The sequence below is a fragment of the Nyctereutes procyonoides genome, unplaced genomic scaffold, assembly GCF_905146905.1.
Source record: "Nyctereutes procyonoides isolate TBG_1078 unplaced genomic scaffold, NYPRO_anot_genome, whole genome shotgun sequence".
In the NCBI taxonomy this organism is placed as follows: Eukaryota; Metazoa; Chordata; class Mammalia; order Carnivora; family Canidae; genus Nyctereutes; species Nyctereutes procyonoides.
This window is the reverse complement of record NW_026575121.1, coordinates 8,581,439-8,606,933: the sequence shown is the minus strand read 5'-3', so window position 1 is coordinate 8,606,933 and position 25,495 is coordinate 8,581,439. Positions and strand designations below refer to the sequence as shown.

Genomic DNA, 25,495 nt, shown 5'->3' with positions numbered 1-25,495 from the left:
AGTCTCTGAAGATTCAAACCGGCCCATTTTACGTTTTAATCAGCAATGGGAATAGACAGCGTTGGGCTGGAATCCGGTTTCCTACAACCTCCCAGGACTCTTAGTTGAGACCTAGCGATCCTAATTATTGTTGACCATAAATAAGATGGCAACTGGGGGGGGGAAAAAAAAGAAAAAAAAGAAAAGAAAGCAAAACTCCACTAGAATGCCGGTTTGGAGGACCCTGAAAGGTCATGTCAACTGACAAAACAGGAGCGGATACTTGAGGGACGTGAACACGTTGAAGGGATGATGTGCTTTGCTGGATTGTCAAGAGTCTCTGCAGAGTCTGGCGGGGACTTTTTGCCCTACTTAAAAAATACAGCTAAGTTTAGAGTCGTCTGCGGATGACAAGAGGGATCTGTCATCTCGCATCTTCTCCCCCAGGGCCTCCCACACCCACGCGAAGGGTTCTCGGGCGCCGAGCGCGCACCCCCTGCCGCGAGGCTGCAGGTCCCCGGCGCCCGCTCCTGCGGCCCGCGGGGGACGGACGAGCCGCGAGCGGCGGCTGCAGCCTGTTGATCCCATTTCCTCCCGCCCGGCTCCGGCTTAGGGAGTGGCTCTCCCAGGACCTCCCGTGTTTTCGTGCTCGGGCCCTGGTGCTCACACGGCTTCGGTGCACTGTCTGCCTCCAGGCAGCCTGGCTCGGCGCTTCGGTGCTGAAGACCTTTACTCGGCATCCTGCGGGCTCGGGCTGCGCTGCGCGCTCTTGCTTCTGCGCTCCCTCCACACCCTGCCCAGCTTCCCGCGAGCCGGGGGGATCGCTCTTTCTGAACGAAAAGTTCTCGGAGCCGAGTGGAGCCTCCCGGAAAATGCTCTGCTCTTCCGTGTGCGCCGGATGGAGGTGGGGGTGGGCCGGCAGCTAAGCCCCGCGGTCGGGAGGGCGCCGAGGGCCCGAGCCCGGAGCCCCGAGGCGGGGGCGCGAGAGGTACGGTCCGCCCGGGCTGCGCGGCGGGGTCGCGGGACGGGCGGGGCGGGGGGCCGGGGTCGTCTGGGGCGCGAGGGGCTCGTCCTGTGCGGCCAGGCCCGAGGCTCCGGAGGAATCGTAGGTGTCGGGGGCGGGGGGGGGGGGGAGGCAGGCTGCACCACGGAGGTCGGCGGGAAGCTCGGGGTCCCCGTTCGACTCCGGGGGCCGCTGTCGCTGCAGCTGCGCGGGAGCCGCCCGGCCTGCGGGGCTTGGCTGCGGGGCTTGGCTGCGGAGGCTCGTGGCCTCCCCGCATCCTGCCCCCGCCCCCGCCCCGGGCCCGCCCGTCCGGCCTCAGGACCCTGCCCCTCCGCCGCTCGCACCCCCCGCCCGCGCAGGCCGTGTTCTGGGTCCGGAGCCCGCAGACGGCCCGGCCCGAGGCTGCGCGCGCAGGGGGCCCGAGCGCCCGCTGCGCCCCCCTGCGCCCGCCGCCGGGGCCCGAGCCGCGCCGAGGGGCTGCGCGGCCGCAGCCGGAGCGCGTCTGGCGCCCCCGCGACCCCCTCCCCGGCGGGGGCGGCCGGCGGAGCGGAACATGGCGGCGGCGTCCGGGCGCGGGGCTCCGGGCCCGGCTCCGACCGAGCGCGCCCCCTGACCGCCGCCGCCGCCGCCCCCCCGGGCGGTGCTGTGTCCCCGCAGGAGCCGGAGCGGATGGCCGGGGCCGGCGGCCAGCACCACCCTCCGGGCGCCGCGGGAGGAGCGGGCGCCGCGGTCACCCCCGCCGCTGCGTCGGCGGGGCCCGCAGACGATTCGTCCGACAGCGAAGCGGAGCAGGAGGGACCCCAGAAGCTGATCCGCAAAGTGTCCACCTCCGGGCAGATCCGGACCAAGGTGAGGCGGGCGGACCCGGGAGCGCGCGGGGCGGGGGCGAGGGGCCGGGGCGCGCGGGGAGCGCCGGCGATCCCGGGAGCTCGGGGCGCGGGGCGCGGGGCGCGGGGCGGGGGCGGGGCCTGGCTGGGGGCGGGGCCTGGCCTGTGGGCGGGGCCTGGCCTGTGGGCGGGGCCGCCGTGCGGCTGCAAGGGCTCCCCGGGCCCCGCGCGGGAGGCCGCCGGGGTGGGCTGCGGGGCGGTGGGGAGGCTCGGCGGGAGCGTGGGAAAATGCCGGAGCGCTCTTGAGAGGCCCCACTCCGGGAACTCAGAAGCTCTGTGTTACGTCCTCGGCCTCCCTGCGTGCCCCGGTTGGGCGGAGGACGCGCCTTGCGCGGAGAGCCCAGTGCAGGCCGCCCCGCCGCCGCAGGGGCGAGAAGCCCTGCACCTTCCTGCCCTTGCGCGGGCCGCACCTGCCTCCTCCCCAGGTCCGCTCTGAGAGGGTGGGTGGTGGGTGCGGGTGGGGGAAGCGACCGCGGGCAGCCCCGTAGCCCCCCGCTGCCGTTTGGCCAGGCCAGGCGCTGTGCCTGGGTCAGTGATGCTCCCAGTGACGCTCCCCCCGCCCTCCGCGCGACCCATCAGCAAGCCAGGCTTCTGAGTCGTGGGTTCCCGCCCAGTGCAGGGTTCAGATCTTACCAGCCAAGGTTGTCCTAGTCAAGATGAACTTCTCGGGGCTACGTGGCCACGAGCGTGCTGTGTTACCCTTGTTTATGGAGCAGGTGCTTTTGACCCCCGAGGGCTCAAAGTTGAGCGTTTTTAATTAGACCTTGAGCTTATACATAGCAAGCAGATGCTTCACCACTGGAGGATTCCTCATATTTCAAGATTTTCATCGTACTTTAAGAATCATCCTACTTTAGAAGTCGGTTATCCCTGGGGGCCTTTCCTGAGGTATTTGAAGAGAACCAGGGAAGTCACTGGATTTGTGCGCTCTCTTTAAAAATAAATTTGCAAAAGTTAATTCTGTGGTTGTTTTTAATGAGAATTTGTTTTTTTTTTTTTTTTAAGGTCGGTGGACTCCTAGAGGAGAGTAGAGCTTTTATTTTATGTTTATGAAATCATGCTTTTATTGGCCTGCCTCCTTATTTTCTAAAGTAAATACATGAAAGCACACACAGTGTTAGAAAGATGCACTTAGAGTCATCTAAGAGTCAAAGATTGTTTCGGTTATTTTTTTTTTTAACTGCGCATCTCGTGACTCATTTTAATAGTGATATTTCTTCATCTAATAGAATCTGTGATAACTTAAGGATATGAGGTTTAATGTATTAAGGCTAAATAAGATAGGGGCTTTCTGTGCCTTTAACATTTGATATCTTAATTTTTAAAAAGTTCACAAGGGATCCCTGGGTGGCGCAGCGGTTTGGCCCTGCCTTTGGCCCAGGGCGCGATCCTGGAGACCCGGGATCGAATCCCACGTCGGGCTCCCGGTGCATGGAGCCTGCTTCTCCCTCTGCCTGTGTCTCTGCCTCTCTCTCTCTCTCTCTCTCTCTATCATAAATAAATAAAAATTTAAAAAATAAAAAGTTCACAAAACTGTGTTACTAATGGCAAGTTTAAAAGATGGCATATTTTATAGATACGTATGAAATGGCTAAAATTCCATGCAAACTTACATCAAAATTAACTAGTAAACTTATACTGCTTGAGAGAAAATTTAGAGATGACTTTAATTTGAGTTTAAGTTAAACAATAAATCTGGTCCGGGGGGAGGTACGATTAAAATTTGTAGGTCTCCTGAATTCATGGTGATAGCTAAGCTTAAATTCTTTAAATTTTATTTTATCTATGGTTTGGGGTAAAGCATGTTTTTGCGACTAAGAATAAATTTAAAAAGCACATTTATTATTGGTTTTCCATTTAACTTTGTAATAAAAATATTTAGTGCATTTTCCCCCATGAATAGAATTAGTGATCATTAAATGAAATATTTTTTAAATTTCCCAAGATGTATTGAACTTCAGAAATTCTGCATTTTATGCCAGCTCATACAAATGTGTATAAGTTCATCAGTATTTTCATGTAGAACACCTGAGATCCAGGCCTAGAACTCCTGAGACCAGTGGGCCTCAACCTCTCTGCCTGCCCCTCCCCACCTCAATCCAGACTGTTCATACATGCTGCAAATTTTAGCAGTTACATCTCTTTATCACGCATACTGATTCTCAGGGAAGAGAGCTAGTGCAGTAATGAGATTCATAAAATAAGAACTGCTAAATTTAATACTGGTTCCCAGCCTTCAATTACGATCCAGGTATGAGTTGAGCGAAAAGATCTTTTAGAAAAAGACTGTACTTGCTTGATCATCTCTACAGATATGCAAGATGGTAGAGGCCAGGACTAGCCCAAGGCCTAGTGGTTTTTTAGACAGAAAGCAGTTCTGGGCCACCCGGGTGGCTGGTCTTTTAAGCCTCAGGCTCTTGGTTTCAGCTCAGGTTGTGATCTCAGGGTTGTGAGATTAAGCCCTGCATTGTCCAGCACCTAGTCTGCTTGTCCCTCTCCCTCTGCTCTTCCCCTTCCCCTCACCTCAGATGAATGAATGAATGAATGAATGAATGAGTAAGTAAATAAAATCTTAAAAAAGAAAGAAAGCAGTTCTTGCTTGTACATACTGTAGCTATACCAAGGGACCATTAGATCTGACAGGGTTATGGTTGCTAGTGCCATCTTTGGTCTTGGTTGACTAGCAGCCTGGGATGTTATGTGTGCTATATGTATACGTACGCACACACATATACACATGTATTCACAGGTATGCATTTGTATACTGTGTCATGTCTTTAGAAAGCATTTATATGTAGATATACAGAAGGCCTACTGCGGAGTGAGTTGTGCATAGAAATAAAATATATGGGACACATGGGAGGCTCAGTTGGTTAACAGTAGACTCTTAGTTTTGGCTCAGGTCATAACCATGTCAGGCTCTGCACACAGCATGGAGTCTGCTTGAGATCCTCTCTCTCTCCCTCTCCTGCTACTCCTCCCCCTGGCCCCCCTCCCCCTGCTTCCACACTCTCTCTCAAATTAGATAAATGAATCTTAAGAAATCAAAAATATTTCTTAAATGAATACCTTTTATTCATTATACATTATATACTTATATAGAATGTTTCATGTATATGGATATTATTATTAAAGCATAATACTTATTTTAGTTTCCTTGAAGAGCCTTATGATCATAAAGTTGTTTGGTTAGTTTAGGTTTGGGTTAAAAAAAGGCCACTCAAGTAATTACCTTATTAAAAATGTTCTTTTTTGTAAATACTGGTTAATGTTTTAAATAATTGAATAATCTTAAATTAATTGTGGCATTTGGAAAATATCCAGGTTTTTCTTAATTGAAATAAGTAATGCATGCATATAATATGATATTCAATAGTGTGAGAGGATATTCTGTGACAGGAGAGTATTCTGTGACCAGTGGCAAGTAATCTCCCTCTCACTCCAGACCTTCTAGTCTCCATCCCAGAGGCAATTGTTGACATTTTTCTTGGTACACTTCCAGAAAATGTCTATGAAATTACATATGTTTCTTTAAAAAAGTACAAATGAGAACATTCTGTACACATGCTGTGTCTTGTTTGGAGCTCTAAAATGATCATTTCCCTAATGGCGTGTGCACGTCTACCCCCTTCTTTTTAATGGTGGGAAAGTATTCTGTTATGTTAGGTTGAACTAAATGAATTTGCTAGATCAGTAGGTCAAAAATGGCCAAGAGTAGAATGGTGGTGGCCAGGGGCTGGGAGGTGGGGGGAAATGGGGAGGTGTTGGTGAAAGGGTACAAACTTACAGTTACAGGATGAGTAAGCTCTGGGGATCTAAGGTGCAGCATAGTGACTATAGTTAATACTGTATTGTATCCTTGAAATTTGCTGAGAATAGATCTTAAGAATGCTTAAGATTGCATTCTTAAGATCTATTCTCTTTATTTATTTGAGAGAGAGAGAGAGAGAGAGAGAGAGAGAGAGCCAGGGAAGGGGCCAAGGGAGAGAGAGAGAGAGAGAGAATCTCAAGCAGACTCCCCTCTGAGCACAGAGTCCAACAGGAGGCTGGATCCTACAACCCTGAGATCGTGACCTGAGCTGAAATCAACAGTCAGACACTCAACTGACTGAGCCAACTAGGTGCCCTAGATTTTAAGCATTCTTAATACACACATTTAACTATGTGAGGTGCTGGATATGTTAATTACCTAATTGTTTCACAATATGTATGTCTATCAAATTATCGCATTATATACTTTAAGTATATATAATTTAGTTTGTCAATTATGTCTCAATAAAGCTGGAAAAAAATGGTCAAATTTGGGAAATTTCATATGGTTCAACCTAACATGATGTATCATCATTTAAATACCCAGCTCTCAATGGAAAGGGAAAATGGATTATTTTAGGACAACACTAATCTCAGTTTTTTGCAGTGGATATGATGACTTTTAAAGTCATATATTTTTTTAAGATTTTATTCATTTATTTGACAGAGAGAGAGAGAGAGAGAGAGAGAGAGAGAGAGAGAGAGAGAGAAGCAGGCTCCCCGCTAAGCAGGGACCCTGATGTGGGGTCGATCCCGGGACCCTGGGATCATGACCTGAGCTGAAGGTGGACGCTTAACTGACTAACCCACCCAGGTGCCCCTAAAGTCATCTTTTAAAACAGACTTTTAAAAAATAAGACTGGCAGGTTTTTAAAATTAGTGTGACTTAATAATAAAATTCTCATGTACATTTTAGCACCCTCCTCCTATCCTCATTTTGTATACTCTTTGTTCTCTTTTGCATTTTTTCCCCTTTTTCTTTGTCCTTTCAGTGTATTATTTTTCTCTGTTTTTCACTTTTTTTCCTTTCTCTAGATCAGCTAAGTAGAATTGCAGGTAGTCTCATCTAGCTATCCACAGTAGATAATTTTGCATCTGCCTCTGTTTCCCCAAGGGAAAAAAAAAATCTCTTACTTACAAAAGTGGAAATGTTGCTGATGTGGGAAAGCCGATGGGAGCTGTGATTCATCCTACCTCTTCCTCTCTACTTACCCTTGGCTCTTATTCCTAATTCTTAGTTCTGTCTTAAGGGGGAGGTTGATTTTACATTCACATTTACTGTTGCAGAGAATTTCACAGCTATTTATTGAGAACGAGACATTCTGAAACAGCACTGATATAAACTCAGACCAACTTGGTTTTGAGCATAAATGTCAAAGCTTTGTTTTTTGTTTTTTTTTTTTTTTTTTTTTTTTGTTGGCCAGTGAAGACTGTGGCCAATGAATATAGGGAATGTCTGGAGGAATCTTGCTCAGATTTGTAGACTAAGATTGTTCAACCATCATAAGCCATATGGTATCAACAAATGAGCCATCTAAGCGACTTTTTCTGACAATGACTTATCTCAGCCAAGGTCTTGAAGCTTCATGTGTCAAAAATATCTCCTAATTAGGTTTCTTGTACTCTCATTGATCTGGCATTTCTATGTCTTCTTACAGTTAATTTGGAATATTTATGGGTCTTATTTTTTTTATGGGTCTTTAAATTTAGGTAAAACATACCTAACCCCTGGAAAGATATTCAGAACTTTGTAACGTTATATCTGGATTAAGACGTCTCTTTAAGCACATTAACAAAATAGTCACCACAGTCTTTAATTAGTACTTTGGCTATACTTTCACCTGAAAGATGTGTAAATAAGTTCTTGTACCTTCACAGTGAGACAGTGTTTGAAAATACTGATTTGCATTTTTCACTGTGCATTTAAAACATTATCTTTCACCATAACTGTAGTTGGAGTAGCCTAGGGAAGACGTGCTCAGCATTTTTCAAATTGTAGGTGGCAGCCCATTGGAAACAGAGAATAGATTAGAAAATTTTATTTTAAAATTTAAAGATTATTTAAAACTTTTACCTACAGTTCTGAGTGGAATCAGGAGCTTTTTAAAAATTTTTATATATTTATTCATCAGAGCCACTCAGAGAGAGGCAGAGACACACACAGGCAGAGGGAGAAGCAGGCTTCTTGCAGGAAGCCCGATGCGGGACTCGATCCCAGGACCCCAGGATCACGACCTCAGCCGAAGACAGAGGCTCAACCACTGAGCCACTCAGGCATCCCTGAGTGAAATCAGGAACTTTAGCATTTTGCTAGATGATGAGAAGGAAGATATTTTGAATAATAAGAGTAATTAACTTTCATCTAGGGCAGAACTTGGGGACCTTTCTCTGTAGAGGTTTAGGTAATAAAGTTTTAAACTTTGTGAGCCATAGAGTCTGGGTCAAAATCACTCTACTCTACTGTCATAGTGTAAAAGCAGCCACGGACAATACTTAAATAAGTGGGGTGATGAAACTTTAAAGACACTGAAATGCGAATTTCATAGAATTTTCAGGTATTAAGAAATAGTCTTCATCTTCTTTTTTAAAAAACCATCTAAACATCTAAAAACCTTCTTAGCTGATGAGCTGTGCAAAATCAGGTGGCCGGGACGAAATGGCCCATAGACTTGGCTGGTGGGCCATACTCTTTTCCGACCCCTGTTCTAGGTGATGGAAAATGGTACAGTTAGGTTTGCAGAGCACTCCAGAGTTAAGGTGCTGCTCGATGCGATCAGCATTTAAGGGGACCAAATAAAGCTAGATTTCAATCCATTTAAAAAATCTCATCTTTGTAGAACATTTTATTTTTAGCTTGGTTTGCGTCTTTGCTTCCATTTTAATGTGAACTAAATATAGACTGGAAACTCTGAGTCTTGGTACAGTAATATATGGCATAACAGCTTTCTTTCCATTTTGATCACAAATTAAACATGATATTCCATTATTGAAGATAAGAGACATAATAAATAATTTACCAAACCTTTACATATAACTTAAGATGCCTTATTTGAAAGTATCTAAATTTAGAAAGCTTTCGCTTAGTTTAAGGTTGCATGTTTGCTGTTGTGGTGGGAGTGACAAAAGGTTATATGACACGACCATTGTCAGCCACCCAGGGCTCCTTTCTGTTTCCAGGGCACAGCATTTCACTCATATTGGATTCGTTAGGCTTTACTTATTCAGGAAATGTGTTTATAAGCAAAGGTTTTAATTAAAGAGAGTTTGTTTTAGATCTAAGAATAGACCTTCGAAAAAGGCCCTAACGTGTTAGTGCACTATTTTCCCTTGGCAAATTCGTGTGGTTTTGCTGGCTATGGAGTATATTCCTCTGAAAACAGTTGGTCACTTGAAGCACGTTTGTATTTTTGATTTTGTTAAGTGGCTTAAAATGGTCAATAACCATTATTGATAATAGCCTTAATATAGGATTCAGTGCACGTTGTTTCTACTGCAAGTAGTTGTTTATTTTTCCCAATTGAACATATATGGCAATAATTCCCTCCCCCTTGCTCTTTGTTATGAGAGTATTTGGAAGACTATTAGGCTCTTGTTTTCTACCAAAGAAATATGATTCACTTTATTATGTGTGGAGCTGGAATTTCTAACCTTCTCACTGTGCCATTTAAGTACCACGACTTTTTCAAACCACCAGCATGTGATGGACTATAATAAACCTTTTTGTATAGGCTTGGGGCATCTATGTCAGGAATTTTCAAATACCTTTCTACTTAGCATTTTATTGTTTACAGAGTGGTTTTATTCACGGAATAAACCGAATAAACATGCTCTTGGTTAACGGTTGTGTGAAATTACCTAAATTTTACAAATGAGAAAACTGAGACTCAGTTTAATATCTGCTGAGTAAATGGGAGGCTAGAACTCAAAAGCAAGACTTCTAACTACCGTACATTATTCCCTGGCACAGTGGACCCAGTGGTAGGTTCCAAATTCCTTTATTTTAGGAGTTCCATAAGCTTCTTGGGTTTTGAAGCCTTACCCCTCCGCAGGGTGCAGGCACAGATGGTTGCAGGCAGTCCCCACTTCTCTTACCCCCTTGCCCTTCCCCCCTACATCTCTGCTCTTCCTCCCCTTCCTCCTCCTTCCTGCCTTGCCCTTTATCAATTTTAGTCTGTAAGTATATCTCTAACCTATGTTATAGATTTTACGTCTTTTTGCATTTGAAACCTTTTTTTTAGTGACACGTTTGAGTCTGTGTTTGCAGAGCAAATTTCTGAATAAAAATTTCAGCTGATAGTTCTACTCATTTTAATTACTGTTAGCTAAATCACGGAATCACTTCGAGAACATCTTTAGAAGGACTAATTTAGAAGACATGCTTTTAGGTAGCTAACTCTTCAAATAGGTTTTCAAAGAAAACTGTTACTTTCACTTCCATAAGGTAAGGTGCTATTTTTAAAAGGTCATGATACAGCGTTAAAAAGAGTTATATAAGGTAATTTTCCATGTGGCCCATTAAAATATAGTTGAAGAAAAAATATGAGTAAAATTTATTTTTAGCTTGCTAAGGAATGAAAAGGACATTTAGGGGGCCATTTTCTCTATCTACCTATTTTATTTAGGTGAGAAAGGGTGCTAGGGCATATACCTGAGCAGACATACTATTTTGAGCTGGATTATTTGTACGAACTCATAAAGCATTTTAAGAATTACAACGGGGGTGCCTGGGAGACTCAGTTAAGTGTCCAACTCTTGATTTCGACTCAGATCATAATCTCAGGATCATGAGATGGAGCCCCACTTTGGGCTCAATGCTGAGTGTGGAATCTGCTTAAGCTCCCCCCCCCCTTTGCTCTCTCTCTTTCTCAAAAAAAATTATAACTTTAAAATAATGTAATGTTAGATATCATTAGTATGTAACAAATGCAAATTTTCATTAAGTATGCTAACATATAAACATATATAATGTGTGTTGTATATGTTATATGAACATAATATATAATTATAACATAATGTAGAACATATCTCTGTAGTTTGTCAAGCAGAATAGTAAAATGAGCACCCAAGAATCCAGTGGAGGAACTAGAACGCTTCTAGTACTATGCATCTACCTGTGTGCTTCTCTTTTTCATTCCTTTGTTGCTTCTCAATTCATTCAAAAAGATATTTATGGTGTTCCAAGCACCCTTATAGGTGCCAGGGATTGAACAATAAACCAAATAGACAAAAACCTCTGCTTTCATGGAGTTCACATTTTAATGCAGGGAGCAGTTACGAACTCATAAATATGTAAAATGTGTAGCATGTTAGAAGGTGGAGGTGCTGTAGAGAAAAAGCAAATATCTTGAAGGAATGTTCCATGGATCTCTGAAGGAAAAGCAATGTAGGCAGCAGGAACAGCAGGTGCGAAGACCAAGAGATGAAAGCTGTGATAAGGAGGGGGACCAGTGGGACTGAAGTTGGGGGTGGTGGGAGTCAGGGGGAAGCAGGTAGGAAGTTGGAAGTAGGTTAACAGTGTCAATAGTAAAGGTAATACTATAAAAGAAGGGTTCGTAGCCTGAGGTTCTTGCATTCCATAGCGGGGGGATAGGCTTCAGAGGCCTCCCCCAATTTTATATCTGTGCATACTCCTCAAAAGACTAAAAACCATTGATTTGTAGAGGGGAATTGCAGGATAGACAATAAATGGTAGATGAAAAAAATACACATGCACTATAACCAGCTGTTGTCATGGTCATTTGGAGAAATGCTAAAGTTGGGGGTGGGTTCAAAGAAATGAATCTTACTCAGCAACATAGAATAACAGGGTTCCTTTCAGGAGTTAGTCGTGTTGGGTTTGCATCTCATCTCTTTAGGGTACTATTGGGTGACTTTAGTCATGTTACTTAATGTGACAGAGAGTGCTGTGCTCATCAATTTCTGTTTCTCCTGTTCTTCCTGGATCACCGTTGGGCTTCATTTCCCCCTTGCAGATAGGTGAGGTTATGAATTCAGGCCAGGGGAATATGGATGGGAGTGATGTTTACCATTTGGCTTCTAAAGCCTTTTATGGGACTTTCTGTTTTGTCTCTTCTCTAACCTGCCAGCTAGATGTACATTATCTAGTGGGAGGAGCTCAGATCCCTGAATGACTTCATGGAGCTTCTGCCCCTAAACCTCACTGGTCACATTGGATTGTGACACAAGAAGGAAATAGACCTTTATTGTGTTAACCTCTGAGATTTGGGCATTGTTTGCTATATCAGTTAGCATATTCTGACGAATACACTTCATTTCTGTGAACTCCAGCTTTCTCATTTGCAAAATGGACTTAGTGATTTCTGCCTTATAGGGTGGGTAAGTAATGAAGGATAAAGAAATATGCCATATGCTTCTGTGTCCTTGATTTTTATAATTATTTTTAAAAATTGGTATAAACTCTGGGTAACTCAATTATTCATGATGCATGTATCTCCTACATAACTTAATCAGTAGCGTGTATAGATTATAGTTCTTTGTTGACTTTTCTAAAAAGACTTGATAAAACTCTTATGGTTTTATAGACCATTATTTTGTCATTAAAAATAAAATTTCTGGGACACCTGGGTGGCTCAGCCGTTGAGCATCTGCCTTCAACTCAGGGCATGATCCTGGAGACCCGGGGTCAAGTCCCACGTCAGGCTCCCTGCATGGAGCCTGCGTCTCCCTCTGCCTCTCTCTCTCTCTCTCTGTGTCTCTCATGAATAAATACATTTTTAAAAATCTTAAAAAAAATTTCTTTGCTACCATGAAGGGCCCTTTGGACATGTGAAAACTCATACTGCAAGAGCAATGAAGATAGGTTTACTTGACTTGATGATTTTAGCCAGGGTCAGCCTTGTTCCTAGGTTAATGTATGTTACAAGTGCCTTAAGAAAAAATACTTTACTAGGAAACGGGTGACCACTTAGAGATGGTGGTGGGAATCATTGACCAGGTAGGCTTTTAAGTGCTTTTGTGGCCAAATCTAGTTTATCCTGGAATGATTTTCCTTACATCTGTCAAAATACAGATGTCTGTCTCCTCAAGTCCTATTTACTCCCCAGTCCATGCAATATGGATTTTACCCCAACTGCTTCATGAAAATGTCTTTTGCAAAGGTCACTACAATCTAATTGCTAAAATCCGGTGGTCTCTTTTGTTTTCACTCATTTGTATTTTGTGCCAATTTTGACGCTCTTGACCTTTTTCTTACATCTTTCCCTACTGTTTTCAAGGCTTGAATTTCTCTTATCTTTCTTATTAGCTTTTTACTGCCTGTCTGTCTCCAGCCCTGACTCCTTTGGCTAATGCTAAATGTTTTTGTCTCCTAGGATTCTTATTCTAAGTCTGTTTGCCTCTGTCTTAGTTAATGTGATCGATTAGATTAGATTTCCCCTACCAGCTGTACCAGTCTTCCTCTAGCTCATGCTCTTTCCTGAGACCTGGACCTATATTTTCTTTGCCTACACTGCTGACTCTAGTGGGTCCCCTGGCCATCTCAGCCTTGACATTCTCAAACTGAACAGTTGGGTTCACAGTCTCCCCACCCACTGGGCACATTTTGCTTCACTACTTTTATATCATACAGGATTCGACTTGTAGTTAACTTTGACTTTTTATCTTGCTAATAATCTTCATTAACTCATTCGGAGCCTCTTCCGGCTGGGCAGGGTGCTAGGTCCTGCAGATGATGCAGTGTACAAAGCAGACACAGTCCTGCTCATGGAGTTCAGTCAATAGTCTCACAAAATATGCTCCGTTCTATTTTGCTATACATTGTCTCATTTAATCTTCATAGCAACACTGGTCAGTACGTAGGTGCAACTATTATATTCATTTTAGAAATGGGGAAACCAATAATTAGATGAGTAACTTGCCCAGGGTTACACAGCTTTACAGTGACCAGTTTGATGCCTGGTTTAAAACTATGAAGATATACTGTCCCTTTTTCGACCACTGTATGTGTCTGTTGTGAATTCATCCCTTTCCTTTTATTTCTATTGCTACTTACTCAAACTTCATTTAACCTGCAGAACTTATCATTTCGATGTTTGCAATGGATTTCCTTTCTGGTACACTGCCAGAGTTATCTTTTTATGAGAGGGAAGTATGATCATAACACATTTTGCATCAACTCTTAGACTTTGCCCATTACTGATGGAATAAAGTCTAAATTTCCTAGCATGGCTTAGTGGGTCTTTCTCAGTTTGATAGTAAAACTACCTTTTTATTCCTTTAGCCAGTATTTACTGAGTATTGTTGTAGGTGCTGGAATAGTAAGTTAACATAAAAAATCCTGTGTACTAGATCTTACATCCTATTGAAGGAGAAGTTAATACACATACATACAAATATGTATCAGATGTTCATGAGCATAATGAAGGATATAAGATGAGAAAGGGGAAGGGAATGATGGGGCAGTATGTGTGTGTGTGTGGAAAATATTTTGGTTGACCAGGTCCGGGAAGGACTCTCTTTGGTGAAGTGATTTTGAACAGAGATCTGAATGAAGTGACGTGAGCCATGCAGATATCTGGTGTTGGAACATACCAGGCAGAGTCAGTGCCGTGGTATTCCGGGCGTGTTTTCTGTCACTGTCATCCTGTGGCTGGTCATGCCAGACTCTTGTCCATTCCCAAAGTCAGGCAGGGACCTCCACGTGTTTTCACATGATATTCCATCTACCTGAAATTCTCCTTTTTCCCCCCCTGTTTCTCTGCCTGCTGTATTTTTAGGTACTATTATTTCCCAACATTTCTGAAAATATTTGAAGTAGTTTATATTCAATATGGTGTATCAAGCTTAGGTAAAATATAGATAGGACTATGAGACCAAGAATGTTAGTAGGTTAGTCTCTAAAACCGGGTGTCTGTGTTCTATCTATCTATCTATCTATCTATCTATCTATCTGTCTATCTATCACCATCTATCTATTGTTAAAGATCAGTTGTGAATTTGGCCCCAAGCTTCCTGGCAGCCAAAGCAACAAGATCGTTTACAAAATTTTATTGTCAGGAGAAAAGATTTTTTTTCCTAGGTCCCAAGGGAATGTGTCTGTTAGTCTTTGGTGTGTATGGGTCACTGAGGGATGAGTAGAGGATCCCCTCACCAATATGTGGGGCAGGCTGGGATCTTGTGCAGGCCTGGTCTTTCCTGGGACCAGGATTGTTTATCCAGAGTATGCAGTAGATGCTTTTGGAAGTTCTTTTCTGATTGTTTCAGTTTTCTTCCTGGAATAGGAAGCTAGACCATCAGCTGAGAATAAGATGGGGGAGAGAATCTTCGGGATCTATCTGGGAGAGAGGAAAGGGTGTGAAGTACTTGAATTGGAGTGTAGAAAAGGGAATGGAGTAGAGAAATGCAGTGTGAATATCAGGGGGCATTTCAGGCATGCCTGTAAGTGACCATGCATTTAAGGTAAGCATCATCAGCCTGCCTGTGGGACCACGTTTGGCTGCATGGCTAAAGGCACAGAGTAGATAGAGAGAACTGGGTTAAGCCAGAGTTGTGGTTTGGTTAAGTAAGTGTGGCAGAGCAAGAGGGGGTGGGGAGATTGAGGGTGGGCACAGGGGAGAATTTATGTTGGGTAAAGAATTTATGTTGGGTAAAGAATGAGACATCTTAGAAAGGGACTGTGGGACCGAGTAGCTAAGGAAGGGTAGAAGAGAAAATCATTGCAAAGAATTAAATTTTAGTCACTCAAAGAAGAAGAAGAAAGGAAAAAAAAAAAGAAAGTTAAAAAAGCTATACAGTTCTAATTATTTTATTTAAATTTTTGTAAGAGTGGGAGGGGGATGGGCAGAAGTGGAGGGAGAGAGAGAACCTTAGGCAGGCTCCCACCCAGCATAGAGCATGACTAGGGGCTCTATCTCAAAACTCTGAGATCATGACCTCAGCCAAAATCAAGAGTCAGACACTTACTTGAGTTGCCCAGGCGCCCCCAGTTTTAACCAGTTTAAATATGCTTTACAGATACATTAATAATAGGTTTTGCTGGGAAAAATCTCTGAATCATGTATGCATAGCTGGGATATCATCATTAGTAAAATACAAAGAATATTTTACCTAGAACATGAAAATAGTTCCTCAAAAAAATAAATGGATCTGGGTTAGAATTAAAAACAGCAACAGCAACAACAAAAACAGACAAACAAAACCTTAACTATGCATTAAGTAACTCATGAGCCCTGGCTCTAGCTCTTATTGGTTAGGTCAAGAACCTCTCCAAGTTTTAGTTTCTTCATGTTTAAATTCTCTTAAGGTTCTTTTTTTCTTTTTTTAAATTTTTATTTATTTATGATAGTCACAGAGAGAGAGAGAGAGAGAGAGGCAGAGACACAGGCAGAGGGAGAAGCAGACTCCATGCACCGGGAGCCCGATGTGGGACTCGATCCCGGGTCTCCAGGATCGCGCCCTGGGCCAAAGGCAGGCGCCAAACTGCTGCGCCACCCAGGAAGCCCCTCTCTTAAGGTTCTTGTGAAGATTGAAGAGATAAAGTCCTTAGCTCAGTGCTTGGCACACAGTAAGTGCTAGGAAATGTTAGCTACGTGTTCAAGAATCTTGAGGTGAAGGGTACTCTTTCCAAAGGGTGCCTTTGCTCTTAGAAGGGTGCAAGGGAGTGACATGCTAGTGAAGTCTTCAGGCATAGTGAAAATCCCTGTGTGGATCCAGCCTTTCGCAGGCCAGAGTCAAAGCTGTGTAATTGTAAACCTTTTTGTAGGTTGGTAAGGAACCGGAGATGTTCTCATAGATCTAGCTAAGATTTCACAATAGGAAGGAAAGAATGTTGAAGGAGATTCAACTTTCCCAGGGTAACATGGCTACCTTATCATCGTCATCCATACATATCACGACAATTTTAAATTATTACCGTTCAAGCATTCATGGTCTTTCCCCTCATCATCATCATCATCATCTTTTTTTTTTAATATTTTATTTTTAAGTAATCTCTATACCCTCAATGAGGCTTGAACTCAAAACCCCAAGATCAAGAGTTACATGTTCTACCAACTGAGCCAACCAGGATTCCCTTCCCTCTTCTCAAAGAGGGAGTATTCTAACATATAGGTTCAGCTCCTTCATTCTCCTTGGTTACAGAACAAACACGATAGTGGATATGACAAGGGGACAGGAAAATACTCGTTCTATGGCATTCTTACCTTCAGGGCCCCAGTGTGTGGGGTGTAGTTGAGAAGCTGGGATGAACAAGGGAAGTCATATGTGCTGACTTTCCTGTCAAAGCAAACTGTGAACATACACGAGACATTTCCCGGGAAATATTTAGATGAAGGAGGAGGACTTAAATATGGATTGTTGTCATCACTGTGACCCCATGTATGCCTTTAGGCTGATAAGGCCTAGGAACTTGATGTACACTTTAATAAACCACCTATACAATATAGCACATTTTATAGATGTGCCCCCAAACATTTCATTATAAAGCAGTTGTACACTCATGTCCATAGCAGCATTATTCACAAGAGCTAGAAAGTAGAAGCAACTCAAATGTCTATTGACAAATGAATAAAAAACCAGAACATGGTATACACATACACATGCAATAGGATGTTATTCAAGGCATAAAAGGAAAAGAACTCTGACGCATGCTACGGCATGGTGGAACTTTGAGGACATTTTGCTAAGTGAAATAAACCAACTACAGAAGGACATAGGAGCCTCCTAGAGCAGTAAATTTCAGAAAAACAGTAGGATGGTGTTGCCAGAGGCTGGGGGAAGTTGGGGAGTGGGGAGTTAGTATTTGATGGGTACAGAGCTTTAGTTTTGCAAGATGAAAGAGTTCTGTGGTTGGATGGTGGTGATGGTCATACAACCATGGGAATGCACTTCATGCTACTGAACTGTACACTCAAACATGGTTAAGATAGTTAAGTTTTATGTGAAGTGTATTTTACCATAATTAAAACCAATTATAAAGTAAGATTCATAGGGATGGCTCACTATAAACTCAAATAGGATTACATGATTTTTTTTTAGTGAGATAAAAATGAAAAAAGTTTAAGAAATATGCAAAATATGAGGAAAGCTATGAAAACATCAAGAAAACTATGAAACTTTGCTGAGGTACAAAAAGAATCTGAATGAATGCCATATGTTTTACACATTTTACCTCTAAGTTTTACACAATTACAAATACATTGGCTAAAAGAAACAACAAACAAACAAACAAACAAACAAAAAAACCAAATACATTTGCTATTTGAATTTTGGCTGAGTTACTAAAATGACCTGGAAGGTCATAAAATAATACATATTGAAAAGGAAGAATAACAAGAGGACCTTAGCCAGTCAGATGTAATTAAACACATATATAAGAATATACTTTACAATAACTATAATATTTCAAGTGAGGAAAAATGGGTTACTCAATAATTCCTTCTGAGGCAACTGGCTCAACATTTAGTTAAGAAATTTGGAAGCCCAATCCTTACCTCACACTATGGACTGCATATTTTCCAGATAGGTTAAAGATCAAATTTATAATAAACAAATCATAAAACTACTAGAATAAATATAGATAAGTAATTGCATAGTTTCAGGCTTGGAAAGAATTTTAAAATGTGACTCTAAGGAAGAAAATAGAAAGTAAAAGCTTGTTGAATCCTGACATATTGAAACTCACCATAAACTAAATGACCAGGCAAATAATTTCTCAGACCTCTTCGGTGTTTAGCCAGAAGATTATTTCTCATTCTTTGTATATGATACAAATGTCCAATTATAAAAAATTGGTTAAATTAATTATGCTATATCTATATCAAAAAATCCATCAAGTACATGGTTCCTGGAAGGCAGTAGATGCTCAGGAGATACTAAGAGAGAGTAGATAGATGAACAAATTAACTATTTGCATCATCTTGACATGGAATGTACTTGTGATATATAGGGCACAGAAAGGAGATTTTTTTTTTTTGAAAGGAGATTTTAATACCATGTAGACTCTGAGCCCCAGGAAAGGACATAACAGAGACATAGTGGTTTCTCAGTGTATTATGGAATTATGGATATTTGCTCTTCTTTCTTTCTTTTTTCTTTTTTTTTTAAATTCCAGTTAATTAACATACAGTGTTTTTTTTATTTTTTATTTATTTATTTATTTATTTTTATTTATGATAGAGAGAGAGAGAGAGGCAGAGACACAGGCAGAGGGAGAAGCAGGCTCCATGCACCGGGAGCCTGACGTGGGATTCGATCCCGGGTCTCCAGGATCACGCCCTGGGCCAAAGGCAGGTGCCAAACCACTGCGCCACCCAGGGATCCCAACATACAGTGTTATATTAGTTTCAGGTGTACAGTATAGTAATTCAGCACTTCCTATACAATACCCTGTGCTCATCTTAACAAGTGCACTCCATAATCCCCATCACCAATTTAACCCATCAATTTTTTCTCTGTAATTAAGTCTGTTTCTTGATTTGTCTCTGTCTCTCTTATTTTTTTCCCTTCGCTTGTCTGTTTTGTTTCTTCCACATGAGTGAAATCATATGGTATTTGTCTTTCTCTGATTTATTTTGCTTAGCATAATAATGTCTAGCTCCATCCACATCACTGAAAATGGCAAAATTTTATTCTTTTTTATGGCTGAATGATATTCTATCATATATATCTCACATCTTTTTTTTATCCATTCATCAATCGATGGGCACTTGGACTACTTTTGTATCTTGGCTATTGTAAATAATACCACTATAAACATAGGGGCACATATATCCTTTGAATTAGTATTCTTTGGGTAAATAGTAGTGTGATTGCTGAATCATAAGGCACTTCTATTTTTAACTTTTTGAGGAACCTCCATGCTGTTTTCCACAGTAGCCACAGCAGTGTGCATTCCTATCAACAGTGCACGAGGGTTCCTTTTTTTCCACTTCCTTGCCAACACTTGTTGCTTCTTGTGTTGTTGATTGTAACTGTTCTGACAGGTATGCGGTGTTATCTCATTGTAGTTTTGACTTGTATTTCCCTGATGATGGGTGATGATGAGCATCTTTTCATGTGTCTATTGGCCATTTGGATGTCTTCTTTGCAGAAATGTCTGTTCATGTCTTCTGCCCATTTTTAAATTGAATTATTTGTTTTTTTGGTGTTGAGCTGTATAAGTTCTTTTTTTTTTTTTTAAAGATTTTATTTATTTATTCATGAGAGACACAGAGAGGGAGAGAGAGGCAGAGACACACACAGGCAGAGGGAGAAGCAGGCTCCATGCAGGGAACCCAATGCGGGACTCGATCCCGGGTCTCCAGGATCGTGCCCTGGGCTGAAGGTGGTGCTAAACCACTGAGCCACCCGGGCTGCCCAAGTTCTTTATATATCTTGGATACTAATCTTTTATTGGATATGTCATTTGCCATTCCATAGGTTCTTCTCTTATTCCGTAGGTTGCCTTTTAGTTTTGTTGATTGTTTCCTTTGCTGTACGAAAGCTTTTTATTTTGATGCAGTCCCAATTTATTTTTGCTTTTGTTTCCCTTACCTCAGGAGACATATCTAGAAGTTTCTATGGTCAGTTACTTCCTATGTTCTCTTCTACGATTTTTAAGGTTTCATGTGTCACATTTAGGTCTTTTTTTTTTAAGATTTTATTTATTAATGATAGACATAGAAAGAGAGAGAGGCAGAGACACAGGCAGAGGGAGAAGCAGGATCCATGCAGGGAGCCCGACATGGGACTCGATCCCGGGTGTCCAGGATCAGGCCCTGGGCTGAAGGCAGCACTAAATCGCTGAGGCACTCTGGCCGTCCACATTTATGTCTTTAAAACATTTTGAATTTATTTATGTGTGTGGTCTAAGAAGGTGGTCCAGTTTTATTCTTTCGCATAATCTTATCCAGTTTTCCCAACACCATTTGTTGAAGAGACTGTCTTTTTCTCATTGGTTATGCTTTCCTGCTTTGTCAAAGATTAATTGACCATATAATTGTGGGTTCATTTCTAGGTTTTCTATTCTGTTGTATTGATCTAGTTGTCTATTTTAGTGCCAGTACCCTACTGTTTTGATGACTACAGCTTTGTAATATAACTTTAAGTCCAGCATTACGATGCCTCCAGCTTTGCTTTTCTTTTTCAAGATTGATTTAGCTATTTGGGGTCTTTTGTGGTTCCATACAAATTTTAGGATTGTTTGTTCTAGTTCTGTGAAAAATGCTGTTGGTAATTTGATAGGGATTACATTACATGTGTAGATTGCTTTGGGTAGTGTAGACATTTTATCAATATTTGTTCTTCCAGTCCATGAGCATGGAATGTCTTTCCATTATTTCATGTCATCTTCAATTTCTTTCATCAGTATTTTATAGTTTTCAGAGTATAGATTTTTAACCTCATTGGTTAGGTTTATTACCTAGGTGTCTTATTATTTTTGGTGGTATTGTAAATGGGATTGGTTTCTTAATTTCTCTTTCTGTTGCTTCATTATTGGTGTATAGAAATGCAACAGATTGCTGTATGTTGATTTTGTATCCTGCAACTTTACCGAATTCATTTATTAGTTCTAGCAGGGTTTGTGTGTGTGTGTGTGTGTGTGTGTGTGTGTGTGTGTGTGCATGCACGTGTATAGTCTTATAGGTTTCCTATATAGACTATCAGTCATCTGCAAATAGTGAAAGTTTTACTCCTTTCTTGCCAATTTGGATGCCTTTGATTTCTTTTTGTTGACTGATTGCAGTGGCTAGGATTTCTAGTGCTATGATGAATAAAAGTGGCAAGAGTGGACATCTTGTCTTATTCCTCAATATAGGGGAAAAGCTCTCAGTTTTTCCTCATTAAGGATGCAAACTGTGGATTTTTCATAGATAACCTTTATTATGTTGAGGCATGTTCCTTCTAAATCTACTTTGTTGAGGGTTTTTATTGTTTATTTCTATTTTCAATTCTATTTTACATGTTACACATTTGCTTTTGTTTTTTTTTTTTTTAATTTTTTTATTTATTTATTTATGATAGTCACAGAGGGAGAGAGAGAGAGGCAGAGACACAGGCAGAGGGAGAAGCAGGCTCCATGCACCGGGAGCCCGGCGTGGGATTCGATCCCGGGTCTCCAGGATCGCGCCCTGGGCCAAAGGCAGGCGCCAAACCGCTGCGCCACCCAGGGATCCCGCACATTTGCTTTTGTAATAAGAAAAATCCATTTGTTTTTAAATTTGGATGTATCTCATTACAGAAAAATGTAAAGAGAAATTTTTAATTTTTATACACTGAAGGAATTCAAATACCACTCAGTTTGTATAAATAAAACACTTGAAAATTAGGTGGTATAATACTTCATATTTATAGGGGTGGATTAAACATTTCCATAGGAATAATCAAAGATAGATGGTATAGCCTACCTAGGAGTATGCATTAATTTTTCTGACTTTATATAAAAGAATAATTAAGGGATCCCTGGGTGGCGCAGTGGTTTAGCGCCTGCCTTTGGCCCAGGGCGTGATCCTGGAGATCCGGGATCGAATCCCACGTCGGGCTCCCGGTGCATGGAGCCTGCTTCTCCCTCTGCCTGTGTCTCTGCCTCTCTCTCTCTCTGTGTGACTATCATAAATAAATAAATAAAAATTAAAAAAAAGAATAATTAAGAAATAGTTCAATAATTTATCATTTCTGTAAAAGCAAAAACAAAAAATCCCTACTAGTATGTTCTGTAATTATTGATATGATTCTTATAACCATGTTACTGAGATATTAGAAGCTGAAAGTCTGCATAAGCTAATTTTTATAATAAACAAAAGGTTAAATATTGATAATAAAACCAGTAGCCCCCAAAACAGATGGTTAAAATTTGCCAGGTTTGTAAATAGAGTAATATGGCTTGTAAGCTGAACTTACCTTCAGATTGACTTTGGATTTTAATTTGATTCTGTAGTAAATTAAATATTAACTTAAAAATATTTCATAATAAAAAGCCATGATTATTGGTAGCATTTCTAAAACTTAGTTGAGGGATTCCTGGGTGGCTCAGTGCCTTCGGCCCCTTTGGTGTGATCCTGTAGTCCCAGGATCGAGTCCCAACATCAGGCTCCCTGCATGGAGCCTGCTTCTCCCTCTGCCTGTGTCTCTGCCTCTCTCTCTCTGTATCTCTTATGAATAAATAAAAATCTTTAAAAAAATACTTAGTTGAACAAAAAGTTTTTAGTAAATTGTAATATCCTGATAGAATATTAATAGTAACTTGTTTGATAAAATGTACCAGTTCTGTGAAAGATTCTGTTCTTTCAATCCTGAAACAGTATTAAGCACATCTACCAGAAATTTTTTGCATGTAGAAACCATTGAAATGTATTTTGACATTGTAAGACAAAATATGTGGCCAAGGCCGGTGATGACATACATCCAATGACAGATAATGAAATGCAGCTTTTGCTTAACTGTGAGGGTAGAAGTCATACCCTCACATGTTCAGCAATCTTTAGTGCAACTTGCTGATGCTACTGTGTAACACAGCACAACTTGACTTAGTAGTTTTTCACACAATAAACACCACTGCATGCTTGTATTGAATATTCTATATAGTGGTTCCTCATTATTCATGGGTTCATATTTCCTAATTCACCTACTCGCTAAAACTTATTTGTAACTTTCCAAAATCAATATTTGAAATGCTTCTGTAGTCATTTGTGGTCATGCATAGAGTGGGGGAAAATTTGAGTTGCTGCACGGGCATGTCACCAGCTGGGGTTGATCCAGGGGACAATCTGCCTTCCCATATAGTAAATAAGGGACCTTTTTGTGATCTGTTTAGTGAGGTGTCTTTCACATCTTTGTGCTTTCTGTTGGTGATCTTGCTATTTAAACCTGGCCCCAAGCTTATTGCTGAAATGCTGTCTAGAGTTCCTAAAATCAGGAAGGTTGCACGTGCTTTAAGGAAAAAAAATAGGTGTGTTAGCTAAACTTCCTTAAAGTGTGAGTTAAAGTGCTATTTGCCGTGGGTTCAGTATGAATGGATCAACAGTAAATATTAAACAGGGCATAAAACAGGGCTAACTATTGATCAGTTGATGGAAAGGCTCACAGGAACTTAGCCCTGCATTTCCCCTAGGAGCTATGGCTCAGTATTCACTAATTCAGTGTTCACAGAGACTTTTTAGCTTCCTGAATTTTGAGGTGTCTTTTTGTTGTTCTATTCAAATTTTTTTATTTAAAAAATATTATTGAGGTATAGTGGCATAAAAATGTTAATTTTAAATATACAACATAATGGTTCAGTATTTGTATGTATTGCAGAGTGATCACAATAAGTCTGTTTGGCATCCATCACCTGACATAGTTACATATATTTTATTCTTGTGATGACTTTTGAGATTTACTCTTAGCAACTTTCAAATATGCAATATAGTATTATTATTATTATTTTTAAGATTTTATTTATTTATTCATGACAGACAGAGAGAGAGAGAGAGAGAGGCAGAGACACAGGCAGAGGGAGAAGCAGGCTCCATGCAGGGAGCCTGACGTGGGACTCGATCCCGGGTCTCCAGGATCACACCCCAGGCCAAAGGTGGCACCAAACCGCTGGGCCACCAGGGCTGCCCGCAATGTAGTATTATTAACTACAGTCACCATGCTGTACATTATATCCCCGTGACTTTATTTATTTTATAACTGGAAGTTTATACCTTTTGACCCCTTTTACCCATTTTATAATCCACCCCCTCACCCCAGCCTCTAGCACCCATCTGTCTCTTCTCTGTATCTATGAGCTTGGGATTTTGTTGTTGTTTTTTTAGATTCCACTTATATGGTATTTGTGTTTCTCTGTCTGACATTTCATTTAGCACAGGCCTTCAAGTTCCATCCAGGTTATCGCAAATGGCAAGATGTCTTTCTTTTTTTCTAGCTGAAAAATATTACATGTGGTACATACACCACATCTTCTTTATCTGTTCATCCATGATGGACACTTAGGTTGTGTTCATGTTTTGGCTATTGATAGTAATGCTGACATGGACATAGGTGTGTGTGTATCTTTTTGAGTTAGTGTTTTCATTTTCTTCAGATTAAATACTAAGAAGTGAAATTGCTGGATCATATGGTAGTTCAATTTTTATTTTTTTGAGGAACCTCCATACGGTTTTACATAGTGACTGCATCATGTTTCATTCCCATCACAACTTTGCCAAAAAAATGTTATTTATTTCTGGCCTTTTTGGTGATAGCTGCTCCAAGAGATATGAGATAATATCTCATTGTGGTTTTGATTTTCCCTGATGATTTGTGATGTTGAGTACCTTCTCAGGTACCTGTTGGCCATGTGTATGTCTTATTTGGAAAAATGTGTCTTTTGTTTGTTTTGCTATTGAGTTGTATGAGTTCTTTATATATTTTGGATATGAACCCCTTATCAGATGTATGATTTGCAAATATTTTCCCCTTTTCATTTTTCCTTTCATTTTCATTGTTCCGCCTTTTTATTTTGTTGATGATTTCCTTTGCTGTGTAGAAGTTTTTAGTTTGATGGAGTCCCATTTGGTTATTTTTGCTTCTGTTGCCTTTGTTTTTGGTGTCAGACCCCCAAAAATCATCACCAAGACTGACGTCAAGGATTTTATTGTCAAGGAGTTTTCTTCTAGGAGTTTTATGGCTTAAGGTCTTACATTCAAGTCCTTAATCCATTTTGAGTTGATTTTTATGTACAAGGTAAGAAAATGCTCTGGTTTCATTTTTTCACATGTTTTTCCATCATCATTTATTGAAGAGATTGTCCTTTCCTCATTGGGTTTTCTAACTCCTTTGTTGTAAATTAATTGACCATAGATGTGTGGGTTTATTTCTGGGCTTTCTATTCTGTTCTGTTGATCTGTGTGTCTGT

At 41.3% G+C, this 25,495-nt stretch overlaps 1 protein-coding gene across 5 annotated transcripts in view; it reads left to right on the top strand.

Annotated features, from left to right (window-relative positions):
- Positions 1-343: 343 nt before the first annotated feature.
- DGKH (diacylglycerol kinase eta) overlaps positions 344-25,495 on the top strand; it is a 182,689-nt gene continuing 157,537 nt past the window's right edge. For 4 of the 5 annotated variants that reach the window (XM_055335822.1, XM_055335824.1, XM_055335821.1 and 1 more), the window contains exons 1-2: positions 344-967; positions 1,640-1,831. In XM_055335822.1, the coding sequence (XP_055191797.1) occupies positions 878-967; positions 1,640-1,831 (282 nt within the window). In that variant the 5' untranslated portion in view covers positions 344-877. The remainder of the gene's footprint in view (positions 968-1,639; positions 1,832-25,495) is intronic. The other variant, XM_055335820.1, reaches the window with a different exon arrangement.